The sequence below is a fragment of the Charadrius vociferus genome, unplaced genomic scaffold (assembly GCF_000708025.1).
Source record: "Charadrius vociferus isolate BGI_N301 unplaced genomic scaffold, ASM70802v2 scaffold49, whole genome shotgun sequence".
Classification (NCBI taxonomy): Eukaryota; Metazoa; Chordata; class Aves; order Charadriiformes; family Charadriidae; genus Charadrius; species Charadrius vociferus.
In genome coordinates, this window is record NW_009661375.1 from 3,499,177 (window position 1) to 3,515,123 (window position 15,947).

Sequence of the window (15,947 nt, forward strand, 5' to 3'; positions counted from 1 at the left end):
CGTGCTCCCCGGGACCGTGTCCTCGTCCCCGTGAGGCGTTTCTCCGCCTGTTCCCTACCGTGGCCGTGCTCGGCCGTGTCTCCTGCCGCGTCTCCTGTGACCACGTGCCACCGCTGTGTCCCCTGTGCCGTAGGTCTGTCCCCGTGCCGTGGCCGTGCTGCCCTGCCGAGGCCGTCATCCCGTGCTGTGGCCGTGCTCCCGTGGCCTTGTCACCTTGCTGGGGCCATGACCCCATGTGTGTCCCCCTAGCCACGGCTGTGCTACCCTGCCACAGCCGTGATCCTGTACCACAGCCACGTCCCCACGTCATCCTGCCATGGCCATGATCCTGTACCACGGTTATGTCCCCGTGTCACCCTACCACAGCCATGATCCCATACTGTGGCCGCGTCCCCATGTCACCCTGCCACGGCTGTGATTCCATACCGTGGCTATCCTCCCCACCCCCCATATGATTCCATGCTGTGGCTGTACCCCCATGTCACTTTGCTGTCCCCACGGTGCCATGCGGTGGCCTGTTGCCCTGCCAGCTGTCAGAGGTGCCCCTTGGTGGGCGCATCCCCCTGCCCTGGTCTGGACCCATGGGTTCTCACCTGCAGCAGGCATTGAGCAAGAGTGGGTGTGAGCGCTCGCCCCTGCACTTGAATATTAGGTGTAGACCAAGAGCAGCACCTAATAATTAACTGCAGCGACTGCGAGCACATTGCTGGCCCGTTGCTGCTGGCGTACAGCGGGACTGCTCGGTCCAAAATCTCAGGAGGCAACTGGGGTTCGAGGAGCTCCCCATGACTCCAGCACAGCTCATGCCACCCTGCACCCTCCCGGGAAGGGTGCCTGTGCCCAGGAGACCATGCCACCTTGCCATGGCACCTCCTTCGCAACCCTTTCTCGACATCTTGCAGCATTCCCCAGGACGCGCAATGGACTAAATCCGCTTCTGCATTAGCGACGGTGACCCCAGGCATGTGCTGGCACGGAGCGAGCTGTGCTTGGATGCCTGTCAGAAACGTCTGCCCTAAATCCCCTGGACTAGTTTCCCCATCGCCTGGCGCTGTCAGCCCACGAGGGACGTTGATGCCGGGCAATCTGCAACCCTTGGCTTTCCCTTCCCTCTCGGGGGCTGGGGCTTGCCGGCGGCTCGTTGCAGAGGGCACGGCCCCGGGGCAGCAGGATGCATCCCCCGGCCCTTCGGGGCCAGGTGCCGTCAGAGGTGGTCACACTCCCTCCTCTGTGCTGGTGGCACTGAGGGACATCGCTGCAGGGACTGGTTTCTCCCACGGCACTGCAGGCTCTCCGAACCCCTGTCCCAGCTTTCCTCCTTGTCCCTGGGGAGTTGATAAAGCTCTTGGTGCTGGGCTTGGGGACACTGCTGTGACCGTGTCTCACCAGCCACAGCTCGGGGTGTTGCCGCAGAGTATCGGTTGCTTCTTGTTGCCGGTTTGGCTTGTAGTTCCCGGCTTTGGCACGTGCCCTGCCCTTCCTGCCTACCTGTGTCCCGTGGGAGGCTGCAGGGGACCAGATTGTGGCCTCTCATGATGCTGTGTCACGGTGGGGGATGCTCCAACACCTCAGCTCCATCCCCAAAAGCCAAACACAACCCCGTCGTGAGGAACCAATTCCCGGTCCCAGAAGGATACACGTGGCAGCCTCAGGCCCTTGCAGGGCAAAAGCTGCTGTATCCAACCATCACAGCTGGGGTTGGGAACGGGGACCCCGCTCCGCTGTGCCCCAAAGCCCTTGGGGTGGGAGGGGACGTGCTAACGGGGTGTCTGCCTTGCAGGGGCTGGCTGGCCTGGTGTCCCCGGCTGCGCACCCTCCTCCTGGACCTGCTCCTCATCTACATCTCCGTGCCCTTCCTCATCCGCCTCTTCCCTGTCCTGCTCACCAAATTCGTCTTCCTGAACTTCCGTGAGTGCCCCGGGGTTGTCCCAACCAGGAGAGCATCCCCTTCAGGGACTCAGTGGGCAGGAGGCTGGAGAGGTGTCCCCAAAATGTGGTTGGGGCTGCACCCAGCGCTTGGGTGGCACTGTGACAGCACCCATCTGACCCCCCCTTTGCCGTGGGCTTGCAGAGGAGGCACGGCGGGACCTTTCCCGTTGGCGCCTCGTGTTTTGCAAGCTGTAATAACGCGGTGCCGCTGACCCTGTTTACTGCCTGAAATTGCAACACATCTGGGCACGCACAGCATCAACGGGGCTGGAAATCCGGGTGGGAGGAGGTGGCAGAGAGCTGTGGGAGCAGGAGGAGGCAAGAGCCATAGCAGGGCCCTTGGCTTCCAGACAAATTATTTCACAAAATCAACGTGTCGCTTTGGAAAAATGTGCAAAAAGCAGCTGGGTGTGAGGGTTCGTGGGTTGCCTGTGTGATGGCTGCCGTTTCTCCATCAGTGGCCTTCCCTTTCTTCGTGGACCTTCGGCGGCCGGAGCTGCTGCTGAACAACACCATCAGCCTGTACCTCGCCACCGAGCCGGGCGTCACAGTCGGCATCTGGTGAGCGGGGCAGCCCCGGCATCCCCGGTGGGCACAGCTGTGTGATTACGCCAGTGTCCCGGCTAAATTGGGTGAAGCCCCCCCTGGGTAACCCCATTCTGGACCCCCCCAGGCACACGGTGCCAGGCAGCAGAGGAGCCGAGGCGCAGGGCAAGGACCAGCGATGGTACGAGGAGGCACTTGCCGACGCTCACCCCGTGATCATCTATCTCCACGGCAATGGGGGGACCAGGCGAGTACCCATGAGAAGGCGCGTGCCTCTCCCCGGGGAGGACGGCTGCGGCGGCTGCGCTCGCCCAGCATCTCTCCGTGGGGTGAGAACTAGCAAACTCAGTGCAGCAGCCAGCGGTGCTGGGGGGGACGGGGCTGCTGCAGCCGTTTCCCACCCCACGGGTGGAGGAAAATCCCTTTGAGTTAAAGGGAAACGTGAAAACTCACCCACCCCAGAGCATCCCGCTCTCCCCCCTCCTGGGAAAAGGTCACCCTGTCCCTTGCCTGGACCGGCACTGGAGTGGAGGGCGCCTCGAGGGGCCCTCCCAGAGCTCTAACCTCATTTTTCCCATCAGGGCTGCAAGCCACCGCATCCAGTTCTTGAAGGTAAGTTGTCCCCTGTGGGGTGACCAGGACCTGTTGGGGGTAAGGCTCCGGGGACCCAAGAGGGACCCTGGGCAGAGTGAACCCGGCCATGCTGGGGGGTTTTGGGGGTTCTCCCCCCCCCCAACAGGGCATAACGTGGTGCCATTCCTCTAACAGACGATGGGGGCTGCTGACTTCCACATCCTGGCTCTCGACTACAGAGGTAAAGTCACCTCCTGCCTCTCGCCGAGTGACCCCCCTGGGGCCGTCACCCCCCGGGTCACGACACCCAGCTGTGTCCCCCGCAGGCTATGGGGACTCCAGCGGGCACCCCACGGAGAGCGGCTTCACCACGGACGTCCTGGCTCTCTACGACTGGGCCAAAGCGCGGAGCGGGAACAGCAGCATCCTCTTCTGGGGACACTCCTTGGGGACGGGGTAGGTGCAGGAGATGCCCCGTGGGTGCTGGTTGATGCCAAAACCCATAGCTGGTCCCCGGGCTGTGACACTGCTGCCAGACCGGTGCCACCCAGGGTCGGACCAAGGGGTTGGAGCTGCTCCTTCGTGGAGGCACATGCAAAGCAAAACTCAGCAGGCGAGGTAGCGGGGTCGGGGGGGGTGGTGGTCCTGAGGGTGCTGTGCACCCCACCGGGGACATGTGGTTTCTCCCCCTCACTGTCACTTCTCTTCTCACAGGATTGCCACGAACGCGGCAAGGAAACTGCAGGAGGAGCGAGGTAAGGGCCAGCGTGGCTGGGTTGGCTCCGCACGGTGTGTGTCCCCCCGCCCCAGGGCTCTGAACACCTTGAGATAGATTTTGGGGACCGCAGAGGAGCTTGGGGGCCCTGTCACTCTGCTTGAGCATCAGGCTTGGCCCCCACAGCAGGGACGAGTGGCTGTCCCCATCCTCCTTAGTGGGACAGAGGCATCTTGGTCTCATGGCTGCTGCCTGGGATGGCAGCGTGACAGCAGCCCGAGGAGGGGGACACGGCCCTCCGGCAGCCATGCCTGCTCTCACCCTGCGCTGCCCTCCGGGGTCAAGGTCGATGCTGTCGTCCTGGAGTCGCCCTACACCAACATCCGCGAGGCGGCCGCCCACATCCCCATCACCAAGGTCAGCCCGGGGGCTCTGCCCGTGGGGGTCCCCCAGTGGTGACGGGTTGGGGTGGGGGGGGCTCTGCCTTTGGGTTCCCGCAGCGGTGGCAGCCCCGGCGGCCCAGGGCTCTCCCCCTGGCAGGGGAAGAGTGCACCCATCAAAGCCACAGCTTAGCACCCCCCCAACTCTCTCCCTGGCAGATCTACCGCCAGTTCCCGGGTTTCGGCTACCTCATCCTGGACTCGCTAGCCCTCGGCAACATGATCTTCCCCAGCGATGAGAAGTGAGTGCCTGGAGGGAAGGGGCACAGCCGTCCCCGTGGGGCTGCCGGGATGATGCTGGGACCGCCTGGCCGAGGAGGGGGCGGGTTGGACACATCACACCATGCAATCCCTGCACTGGTATTTGTGTTTGCCCAGCTTACTCATGCTTTAAGAGTGGATTTTTATTTGCATAACTTCAGATATCAATATTACTATTGCGCAAAGTCCACAAGCCAACGTCCTTCTTTTTTTGAGCGCTACGTGCTCGTGTCCCACCCGCATCGCAGCAAACACACATTGTGGCGGCGGCATCCTTCCCCCTCCGTGTTTGTGGGTGCCTTTGCTAAAAGCCACCTCGTTCACGGGTCCTTTTGAAGCCCGAGCACCCTGTGTTGGGGGTTTATTAGGCTGCTTGGTGCTGCGGTGCTTGGGCGAGCAGCCTGGGCATCACCCTGGGGCAGTTCAGCTGCCCTTAGCGGGGAGCCCGGAGTGTGTGTGGGGGGGTGTCACGGTTGCTGTGGGGGTTTTAGCAGCACCCAGGGAGGCTCCCATGGGTCCGTCGGCTCTGGGGTGACTCCTCGGTGCTGTGTTTGCTGCCCGCAGCGTGAAGGTGCTGGCCTGCCCGCTCCTCATCCTGCACGCAGAAGATGATGCTGTGGTGCCTCCGCACCTGGGTCGCAAGGTGGGGACCACCATCGCCTCTGTGCGGACTTTAATGGGGGCGGGCACTGGTTTAGCCTGTTTCGCTGGGGAGCCCTGTCACTGAAGAGGCTGGAGTGGAGGTAGCCAGCCCCAGTGTGCTCGGAGGGGTTTTGGGGTCCCCTGTGCATGCCGCTAACCACGCTCCCACCCCATGGCAGCTCTTCGAAACTGCACGCAGCGCCTACGAGGACAAAACCAAGGTGAAGTTCATTACCTTTCCCGAAAAGCTGGGCCTGGGCCACGACTACATCTCGTTCAACCCGGAGCTGCCCACCCTGGTCCAGTAAGTGCTGCTGTGCAGAAAGTGGGGGGGCACAGAACGAGCCTTGGCTGCTTCTGCCATGGGTGCATCCTCCCCTGCTGCAGCCATGCAGGTCCCTTTCCCCTGAGCCTGTCCTCAGTCTGGATGTCACACAGGGAGGTGGCCTTGGGGACAACCCCCAGCTCAGCCCCACATGCAGGGATCAGAAATCAGGCTGCCACGCGGCACAGGATGGTCAGTGACACAGAGTGAGATTTATTGCGTCTTGTTGCAGAGACTTCTTGAACATGAAGTGATGCGAACTGCGGTGCGCAGCGACCGCCAGCACTCCCTCCCACCCACGCCGGGAACCCCTCGTTGCACTGAACTCACTGCTGTACGCAATAAAAACTACTGAGAAACTTTCTAATTCGCCCGCTGTCCTGCGGGTGCTGCAGGTTGCTCGGGCGGGGTGGTGGGGGGTGTGGAGATACTGGTGCGAGCTGGGTGCTGCTGCTGGGACAGGAACGTGCAACTGGTGGCCGGGAGCATCATATGGGGCAGTGATGGGGGTACATGGGCCTGATTGCAAACACCCCTTAACTTCACACCCCCCCAGAGCCGATGCCTTAGGACTGGTGAGAGCTGCACCTAACGTCCTGCTTCAGCATCACCGGCAAGGGCTTGGCCAGCTGTGGCCAGCTGTGCATCCCACCCTGTCCTGCACTGAGCCCCAGCACCTCACCCCCTGCACCCTCTTTCTGCGCCAGCGTTGGTGCAGGCGAGCCCAGTCCCTAATTTTAGGCTTCAGCAAATAGCCCTTTGGACTCCAATGGCACTTTTATTTTTAGCACCTATGCAAGCGACAGGGCGACGTGGTTTCGCTTTCCACATGACACTGACATTATAAAAATGTCATCCCCCCCCTTCCCCATCCGTAGGCAAGCCAGCAGCAGCAACATAAAGACTAGACAGCAGAGACAATTTTACAGCGCACGTGCTTGCGGTCCCCCAGCTCTGGCCGGTGACAACTCCATGCCCCTACGCCGCCGTGCCGTTGGGGGTCTTGTCCTCAGCTGCATCCCGGGGCTCGTTGGGTGGCGGGATCTTCAGGTCAGAGGGTTCCACGTGCCAGATGTCTCGGGCATACTCCTTGATGGTGCGGTCGCTGGAGAACTTGCCGGCTGCCGCGATGTTCCTGATGACCATTTTGGTCCATGCCTTGGAGTTCTGCAAGGAGAGTGGTGGGACAGTGTGGCCAGACTTACGCCCATGGGTGCCATGTTGGCTGCAGGACCGACTTTCAACCAGGGTCCCCCTGCAGCAGCACAGCCAGGAGCCTCCTCGCCAGGAACCCATCTATTCGCACAGCCCCACCAGACCCCTTCTCCAGGATGGGATGTTGTGCTCCCATCAGAGCTCCCCCACCTCGTCCCCGGGCTGGCACTCACCAGGTACAGCTCGCTGACCTTCTCCTGGCATTTGACATAAGCCTCATAGTCTGCAAAGACTTTAAACCTGCGGCAGCGAAGAAAGGGGGAGTCAGCGACAGCAGAAATGTGGAGGTGGGAACGCGGTGGCAGCAGTGCACAGGGCTCCGGCTGCCAGATCTGGGGCGTCCTCCAACACAAATGCTTCAGAAGAATTCATCCTCCCCAAGCCCTGTTTGTACAGAGCCCTGCGAGCCCACGGGAGCTGCGGCACGGGCTGGACGGGTGCCCCGGGAGGGCACACCCTGTGTCAGCTCACCAGGAAAACATCTCCCCAGTGCAAACGCCCTCGGCTGCTTCGTGCACCAGCCAAGAAAGCCCTTGAGATACCTAAAAGCAGCTACCATCTGGCAAGGGCTGTGCGCCCAAATATGCCTTGACCATAACATACTCCAGGCTTTAATGTGGCAAGCGTGAAGTGCTGTACGTAGAGAGCCTTTTGCACCTGTGGAGCATCAATTGCTCTTCCATGTGCACAACATCAGGGCCAGAAAATGGGACCTTATCAGCCAGCGGGTGGATGGTTGGTACAGAGGGCTGCTCTGGACAGGCACTGTGCAGACCCAACCCAGGGGACGGATGGCAGCCCAAGCCTCACCGATCGTGGTGGAAGAGCATGTTGACCACATCTTTGAAGAGGTCAGGCTCCTGTGGGGAGAAGAAGCCACTCTTAATCTGGTCAACGGCTTGCTTCAACTCGGGGAGCTGGTCATAGTACTTCTGGGCGTTGTACCTGGTGGGGAAGGGTTGGTATGAGATGGTGCTGCTCCGGCTGCCCATGGTAGCACCCCCGTAGCATACCCAGCCCTCACCCTTCCCTGTCCAGCTCCGTGACATCCTCCACCCTCATGCCAAAGATGAATAGGTTTTCCTCTCCAGCCTCCTCAGCCATTTCCACGTTGGCTCCATCCATGGTGCCGATGGTCAGAGCCCCGTTCAGCATGAACTTCATGTTCCCCGTACCCGATGCCTCAGTGCCTGCTGTGGAGATCTGCTCCGACAGGTCGGTAGCAGGGATCACTGCCAACAAAACACACGGACACAAGAGGCTTATGGTGACCGGATTTGGGCTTGTATCATGCTGAAGGACATTAGATCTGTTGCCTCGCAGTGACGGAGCCATGGGCTGGTGGACAGCCACAGGGCAGACATCCCCTACCCACAGCATGCCCCATGTGGGCTACCTTTCTCTGCCAATGAGACCCTGTAGTTCTCCAGGAAGATGACCTTCAGCTTGCTCCCCACAACCGGGTCGTTGTTCACCACGTGACCCACAGCATTAATGAGCTTGATGATCATTTTAGCCATGTGATATCCTGGGGCAGCCTAGGAGAAAAGCCACAGGTAAGCCAGGAGGGCTGGTGCCGGGGCAGGTGCCGACCACCCAGCTCCCACGTGCCCAGGGAAGCACCCACTCAGCTCTGCTCCCATCCTTCATCCAACTCATGTGTTGTGCCACCAGGTTTTTGGGGGCTTGCATGACCATAGGCAGCAGAACCTTGCTTGAGTTGAAGCCGACAAGTGCTCCCTCAGGGCTTTCCAGAGGCCTTCAGAGACCCAACCCCATGAGAACATCTGCACCCAAATCCTCTAAGGCATCTTCAAGGATTTCATCCAAAATGCCCAGAACTCCTGACTCAGCTTACCTTGCCCCCGATGATCACTGTCCTCGGCACAAAGAGCTTCGCAGGATCCCTCCTGATACCTGGAGAAGACAGCAGCGTGGCGTCACCCTCTGTTTTAGCTGCAGGCCCAAGGGATAGGGATGCTTGTGCACCCCCAGGGCAGCCCGTCCCCTCGGGGCACGCAGTGGCTTACGGTTGTACATAGTGATGATGTGCAGGCAGTTCATCAGCTGCCGCTTGTACTCGTGGATCCTCTTCACGTGCACGTCGAACATGGAGGAAGGGTTGATCTTCACCTTGTACTCCTTCTCCAGGTACAGTGCGAACTTCACCTTGTTCTCCTGGGCGAGGGCAGGGAACGCGTCAGCCCCCAACCTGTGCTCCCCCCGCCTGCGTCCCCCCTGCCCGCACCCCTCACCTGCTTCACTTTGGCAACCTCCCGGATGAAGAGATCGTCATCCACAAACTCGTGCAGTTTTGTCAGCTGGCTCAGGTCCCGCACGTAGTCCTCCCCTATTTTCTGCAACAGGAGCACAAGTACGCGCTGACTGCGGGACGGGGACAGCCACCTTCATCAGGCACACTGCTCGCACCCGCAAAGCCAGCGGTGCTTGGAAAGCAGGAGCAGTGGACTCAGGTGAGTGGGGAAAGGTTGGGGGCCAGCACGCTCCCCCCGCACCGTTACCTCTGCGATGAGCTCCGCCAGCCCCGGGTTGCAGAGCAGGAGCCAACGCCGCGGGGTGATGCCGTTGGTCTTGTTCTGAAACTTCTCCGGCTCCAGCGCTGCAAAGTCCTGAAAGCTGCAAGGATGAGGAGGGGACACCTACAGGCTTGCCCACCTGGCACCAACCATCATACCCAAGCCAAGAGTGATCCACCACCACTTCTCTCCCCATGCTTACACTTGGGTCTTGACTATTTCGGAGTGGATCTTCGCCACGCCATTGACCGCGTGGGAGCCGACGATGCAGAGGTGGGCCATGTTGATCCTCTTGGTGCCTCCCTCCTCTATCAGGGACATCCTCCGCAGCCGGTCCACGTCATTAGGGAAGAGGGACGCAATGTGCTGCCAGTGGAGGCCAGAGAGGTGGTGAGCGGTGTTGGCATTTAGGGATGTCTCACCAATGCCTCCCAAAGTGGGGACCACAGCAATGTCCCCAGTGCATTCAACACCAGCCAGAAGGGTGGCTTTTACTCCAGAGTGAGGGTGCAAACCCCCTCCAAAGAGTGCCCTTTCCCAAAAAGGACATCTCTGGACAGGACCCCTCCAGCCTCCATGGAGAGAGGCTTGTGGGCATGTGCTTGGCCAGCAGGGTCATTTTGGCAAAAGCCTTGTGCTGCCAGACCAGGAGGCCAAACCACCATCTCCTTTCTATGCCCAACCTCATCCTTTTCCAGGATGAATTTAGTACTTAGGGAGCAAAAAAAAAAAGTAATCACAGAATGACAGGGGTTGGAAGGGACCTCTGGAGATCATGTAGTCCAACCCCCCTGCCAGAGCAGGGGCACCCAGAGCAGGTTGCACAGGACGGCATCCAGACGGGTTTTGAATATCTCCGGAGTGGGAGACTCCCCCACCTCTCTGGGCAGCCTGTGCCAGTGCTCTGCCACCCTCAAAGGAAAGAAGTCCCTCCTCATGTTTAGAAGGAACTTCCTATGTTCAAGTTTGTGCCTGTTCCCTCTTGTCCTGTCACTGGGCACCACTGAAAAAAGACTGTTCCCATCCCCCTGGCACCTCCCTTTATAATCATTGATAAGATCCTCCCTCAGTCTTCTTTTCTCCAGACTAAAAAGACTCAATTCCCTTAATCTTTCCTCATAAGAAAGATGTTCCAGTCCCCTATTTATCTTTGTAGCCCTTTGCTGGACCCTCTCCAACAGTTCCCTGTCCTTCTTGAATTGGGGAGCCCAGAACTGGACACAGTACTCCACATGCGGCCACAGTAGGGCAGAGTAGAGGGGGAGGATGACCTCCCTCGACCTGCTGGCCACACTCTTCTTGATGCACCCCAGGATGCCATTTGCCTTCTTGGCCACCAGGGCACATTGCTGGCTCATGGTCATCCTGTTGTCCACCAGGACTCCCAGGTCCCTCTCCACAGAGCTGCTCTCCAGGAGGTCAGCCCCCAACCTGTACTGGTACATGGGGTTATTCCTCCCCAGGTGCAGTACCCTACACTTACCCTTGTTGAACTTCATAAGGTTTCTTCCTGCCCAACTCTCCAGCCTGGCGAGGTCACGCTGTAAGGCAGCACAGCCTTCTGGCGTGTCAGCCACTCCTCCCAGTTTTGTGTCATCAGCAAACTTGCTGATGGTACACTCTATCCCTTCATCCAGATCATTGATGAATATGTTGAACAAAACTGGGCCCAGTACTGACCCCTGAGGGACACCACTTGTTACTAACCTCCAACTAGACTCTGCGCCACTAACCACAACCCTCACGGAGAGTGGCCCAGCAATGACTTCTGCCAGCTCCCTCAGCACTCACAGCTGCATCTCATCAGGACCCATGGACTTGTGGATATCCAGTTTATTTAACTGATCTCTAACTTGATCCTCTTCAACCAAGGGAAAGCGTTCCTTCCTCCAGACTTGCTCTATTACCCGCAAAGTCTGGCACTCCCGAGGGCTGGCGTGAGCAGTAAGGACTGAAGCAAAGAAGGCATTCAGCAACTCCAGCTTCTCTGCATCATCTGTCACCACGGCACCTGTCTTGTTCAACAGCGGGCCCACATTTTCCCTAGTTTTCCTTTTGCCTCCAATGTACTTCCTGTTGACCTTGACATCCCCTGCCAGATTTAATTCCAAGGAGGCCTTGGCTTTCCTCGTTTCATCCCTGCGTACTCTGACAGCATTCTTGTACTCTTCCCAAGATGTCAGTCCTTTCTTCCATGTACCGTAAACTTCCTTCTTCCACCTGAGCTTTTTCAGAAGGTCCCTGCTCGGCCATGAGGGTCTCCTGCTTCCCTTGCCTGATTTCTTGCTCTTAGGGATTCAGCAATCCTGAGCTCGGAGGAAGTGTACTTGAATATCAACCAGCTCTCTTGAGCCCCCCTACCCTCTAGAGCCCTCACCCATGGGATTTCTCCAAGCAGCTAGTTTTCCTTTTGCCTCCAATGTACTTCCTGTTGACCTTGACATCCCCTGCCAGATTTAATTCCAAGGAGGCCTTGGCTTTCCTCGTTTCATCCCTGCGTACTCTGACAGCATTCTTGTACTCTTCCCAAGATGTCAGTCCTTTCTTCCATGTACCGTAAACTTCCTTCTTCCACCTGAGCTTTTTCAGAAGGTCCCTGCTCGGCCATGAGGGTCTCCTGCTTCCCTTGCCTGATTTCTTGCTCTTAGGGATTCAGCAATCCTGAGCTCGGAGGAAGTGTACTTGAATATCAACCAGCTCTCTTGAGCCCCCCTACCCTCTAGAGCCCTCACCCATGGGATTTCTCCAAGCAGTTTCTTGAAGAGATCAAATGCCAACAGGTAAGTCCTTGGAGCAACAAGTGAAGCCTTTAAACCAGCCACTAACTGTGGGATGGTCATACACTGGTGGGAAGGGTTTTCCTACATACCAACCTCCCAAAATAGCAGCCCGGCTGCACACCCAACATCATCGGCTTGTGCACCCCCCTAATCCCACCAGCACAATGCATGTCATCCCTGTCCCCCTCTCTGGAGAGGACTCCTATGCTGCCCCAAGGCACTTACATCCAGGTGTCTCTGGTTGATCTCGTAGATGATCTGCAGGTGTCTGGGGAGCAGCTTCTCCACCAGGTCCACTGGCCAGCGCTCCAGGGCTTCAGGGAGCACCGTGTGGTTGGTGTAGGCAAAGGTCCGCTTGGTGATGTCCCAGGCCTGCCAGGGGAAGAGCCGGTGCTGAGCGGTGAGGGTGGAGGCAGCACCCACGCATGGTCTTCCCACCATGGCCAGCAGCACGGCCGAGCCGGTTTCTCCAAATCCATACCAGTTAAACCCAACCTGACTGCTTCTCATCACTCCCCAGGCCACCAGCAGCTATAAAACTGGTTCCCCAGCTCCTCTGCTGCAGGTGCAGGTGGAGGGGACCCAGGGGCCAGGTTGGGTCTCCCTACCTTGTTCCACGGCAGCTTCTCGATGTCCACAAAAATCCTCATCAGCTCAGGGATGGCCATGGCGGGATGCGTGTCGTTTAGCTGGATGGCAACCTGCGGGGAGAGCAGGGGTGGCACACGGGAACAAGTTGGGGACAACGTGGGCATCCCACTGCCCAAGCCAGTGAGGCACGGGCACCCACGGAAGGTCCACAAACCCCCTCCAGCCCCGGGTGTGAATGTGGGAGACATCAAAACAAACTCCAAATCACACATCAGAGCAACTATGGCTTTTACCTGGTCGGGGAAGGAATCAAATACGGTTCGGACACTGTCCGTGCTCCCAAATTTGGACGCTTTGAAGCGGCGTATGATGTCCTGGAGGGTGGCAGCCACGACGAAGTACTCCTGCTTCAGCCGTAGCTCCTTCCCCTCGAAGAACTGTGGGCAGAGGAGTGGGACGCTGCTGGACTGCACCGCGCTGCCCAGGAGGAGCTGTGCCTTCCCGGGGGCTCCCGGCCGGCGGAGACCCACGCCGGCACACATCCACCGCAGGGCACGGTGTGAGCTCCCCAGCGCCGGTGTCGGCAGCAGCTCTAACTCCAACATCTTCTCGCTTTCCAAATTTCAGCACCGGGGTTTGAGATGTGCTGGTGCAAACTGAGGTTTAATTCCCCCCGAGCATCGTTGAAACCTGTTCTCCCTGGTTGGAACGTTTCGGCCGCAAGGAAAGGTACTGGGGCAACGGGAAGGGAAGCCACAGGGGCTGTAACACTTAGGAGCTATTTCTAAGACAAGAATTAAAAGCCTTGTTCACACAGCAGGAAACATCAACCCACTGGTCTGCGAGAGAGGATCTGCAGGAGGCAACCTCACCACTGGGGCTGTGGTGCCCCCAGCTCTCCTCGTCAGCTGGGAAGGCTGGGGTAGGATTATACAGGGGGAAAAAAAACCAAACCAAAACATCATGGCCAGCCCAAAACAGGCTGCAGAGCAAGGAGAACCACCCTTCGCCTTCGTCCCCTGCTCCGCACCTTGTTCTGTGGCCGAGGAAGGGCCGTACATCCCATCGCATCTCCGTGCCAGCCAGTGCGCAGCACGGCAAGGGCACCCACAGCAAGAGGGTTGGGGTGCAAAGGGCAATTTGAGGCACAAACTCTTGTTCTGGAGCTGCAAGGGACCGGCAGAGAAATGCCAGCAGTGTTCAGCAGTTTGCCTTTATGCTGCACTTTGAGACTCAAGGAACGTTCCTGCAGCAGGACGTGCTCATCCCCACTCCTTCCCCTTACTGTGCCGAGCACAGAGCTGCCCGGGAACGGACTCGTCTCTGCTGCAGCCCTGGAGAGAGGCAGCAGTCTCCATCCAAGCACTACAGGTGGCTTGAAACACAACTAAAAGCATCTCTGCAGTGTCCCGGTGAGAGGGACTGCTCCACTTCACACATTGGCTGCGCAATTTTTAGCCACCCCTAAAACAGGGACGCCCCGCCTTCCATCGTGACTTACGTTGTCGTTGGGGTAGAGGACACGCGATATGTTCTCCGCCAGGTTTCTGTCCAGCACAGCCTGGATGTAGTCTCCGACGTTGACTGGGGAGGAACAGAGGGATAAGGTGGGCACAGGACCCCCCCTCTGCCCCGTCCCACGTGGCACCCCACCAGCACCCACTTACAGTCCCGCAGGTTGAAGTCGTTGGGTGCCCGAGCCGACCACAGGCGCATGGTGTTGACGGTGTTGTTCATGTACCCGGGCACGGGGGTGTCGTAGGGCAGCGCCAGCACCACCTAGGACATCGGCAGGGCAGCTGGAGCCGGGCTGTGCCCCCGGTTGGCGTCCCCCCACGTCCCCCCTGCCATCCCACAGACCCTCCCACAGGAGTGAGCTCAGGGTTGCATCCACCTTCACAGGGTGGCATGCACGGGGCAGTGCTTGGTAGCCCCCAGCCCCCGCCGCAGAAGCCAGAAGCGCTCAGGGGATGGAGAGAGGTTTGCGAAGGTCAGGAGAAGCTTAATTTAAGCCGTCGTGCCGGGCTGTGCATTGCACGCAGACCTGCTGGGGGTGCTTTTGGGTATTTCCCAGGTTGGCTGCCCCCATCCCTACGTCCATCTCCCCCCTGGTTTCCTCCACCACTGCCTTTTCCACCCCAGCAAAGCAGCATCGCCAGTGCAACCCTCCCCGGCAGGGATGCTGGCAGGACCCCTGCCCGGGGTGCAGCCGGCCAGCGAGAGCCCCCCAGGTGATGGGACAAGCCATGCAAAGGAGGTTCCCCGCACGCCGGCCCCACGAGGCTGCACCCCAGCCCGTACCTGGGTGTCCACCCACTTGGCGCCGGTGGCAGCGTGCTCCACCCGGCCATAGAAGTGCACGGGCAGCATGTACTCGGGACGGGCTTTCTCCCAAGGGTTGCCGTGCCGGAGCCAGTCATCGGCTTCTTCCACCTGCCGGAGGGAACGAGAGTGGTGATGGGACCACCCAGCCCCGGGGACCTCCCCGGGTGGTGGCACAGGGAGGGTGGCTGGGAAAGACTCCGGTTGCTCGTGGTAAAAGGGATGATGCTTCAGAGTCTGTGTGCCCTCAACCTGGATTTCAGCGCCACCGGGTGAGTCTGGAAGCAGGACTCTGCCCCGACCACCCTGAATCCTGGGGTCTCCCTGCCGGAGGGGTGACAGATAGGGACGAGGAGGTGGGGATGCCCCCTTAATCAGAGTTTCAATTCATCTCCGTGGCCATGGAGCAGCTCACGCGGTGGTGCTGGCCCCGAGCAGGGCACGCTGCGGGCATGGACGAGGGCAGCCTGCAGCAGCCAGAAGACTCCTAAGGAGAGCATCCCACCAGCCCCTTCGAGGAGCTGCGGCTCCGTGCGGGAGGAGGGGCGATGCCGGAGAGGTGGAAGCACTGAGCCCTTTGCTCCCACAGCAGCCCTAGACAGGGACACTGCTGGGGGATACGGCTCACGCCCCCGCAACTTGGGCAGGCATCTGCACAAACCCGGCTTGGGAGGAGAAGTCATCATGCTGATGACTCGTGGCTTTTTTTGCTAATTAGCCGGCTGTGCTGCGAGGAGGACCCGCTCCCCTCCTCGCTGCTGCACCGAGCCGCAAACGGGCTCGAGTGGGAACCGTGACACCGGGCTGATCCCTGGCCCCGCACGCCGGAGCTGGCAGGATGAAGGATGAGCTTTCCCTCCGCAGGGAAGGATGATACGCGCTTGCACCGATTTAAGAAGTTAAACTCGTTCGAGAAAACATCTGACGCATTTTAAATGTCACAACACCAACGCTGGCTCCAGCAGCGTCCAAGCTAAGGGCGAGTGTCTGCACACCCCGATCTTGGCCTCATCTAAGGGGGAGACCGGACTCGGGGCTTCGGCTGTACCGGGGGAAGGAGAGGGATGCAAG

At 59.5% G+C, this 15,947-nt stretch overlaps 2 protein-coding genes across 2 annotated transcripts in view; one reads left to right on the top strand and one right to left on the bottom strand.

The window, feature by feature from the left end:
- Nucleotides 1-5,685, top strand: part of ABHD12B (abhydrolase domain containing 12B) — a 6,959-nt gene extending 1,274 nt beyond the window's left edge. The window contains exons 2-13 of the mRNA XM_009893937.1: nucleotides 1,781-1,908; nucleotides 2,388-2,490; nucleotides 2,603-2,722; nucleotides 3,057-3,087; nucleotides 3,244-3,289; nucleotides 3,375-3,504; nucleotides 3,763-3,801; nucleotides 4,099-4,180; nucleotides 4,363-4,445; nucleotides 5,029-5,107; nucleotides 5,286-5,410; nucleotides 5,664-5,685. Coding sequence (XP_009892239.1) covers nucleotides 1,781-1,908; nucleotides 2,388-2,490; nucleotides 2,603-2,722; nucleotides 3,057-3,087; nucleotides 3,244-3,289; nucleotides 3,375-3,504; nucleotides 3,763-3,801; nucleotides 4,099-4,180; nucleotides 4,363-4,445; nucleotides 5,029-5,107; nucleotides 5,286-5,410; nucleotides 5,664-5,685 — 988 coding nt within the window. The remainder of the gene's footprint in view (nucleotides 1-1,780; nucleotides 1,909-2,387; nucleotides 2,491-2,602; nucleotides 2,723-3,056; nucleotides 3,088-3,243; nucleotides 3,290-3,374; nucleotides 3,505-3,762; nucleotides 3,802-4,098; nucleotides 4,181-4,362; nucleotides 4,446-5,028; nucleotides 5,108-5,285; nucleotides 5,411-5,663) is intronic.
- Nucleotides 5,686-6,409: 724 nt separating this feature from the next.
- Nucleotides 6,410-15,947, bottom strand: part of PYGL (phosphorylase, glycogen, liver) — a 32,474-nt gene continuing 22,936 nt past the window's right edge. The window contains 16 exon segments of the mRNA XM_009893939.1: nucleotides 6,410-6,598; nucleotides 6,820-6,886; nucleotides 7,457-7,591; nucleotides 7,671-7,878; nucleotides 8,043-8,184; nucleotides 8,505-8,563; nucleotides 8,677-8,824; nucleotides 8,902-9,003; nucleotides 9,169-9,283; nucleotides 9,386-9,549; nucleotides 12,189-12,335; nucleotides 12,572-12,664; nucleotides 12,848-12,991; nucleotides 14,056-14,138; nucleotides 14,222-14,333; nucleotides 14,856-14,992. Coding sequence (XP_009892241.1) covers nucleotides 6,410-6,598; nucleotides 6,820-6,886; nucleotides 7,457-7,591; nucleotides 7,671-7,878; nucleotides 8,043-8,184; nucleotides 8,505-8,563; nucleotides 8,677-8,824; nucleotides 8,902-9,003; nucleotides 9,169-9,283; nucleotides 9,386-9,549; nucleotides 12,189-12,335; nucleotides 12,572-12,664; nucleotides 12,848-12,991; nucleotides 14,056-14,138; nucleotides 14,222-14,333; nucleotides 14,856-14,992 — 2,045 coding nt within the window.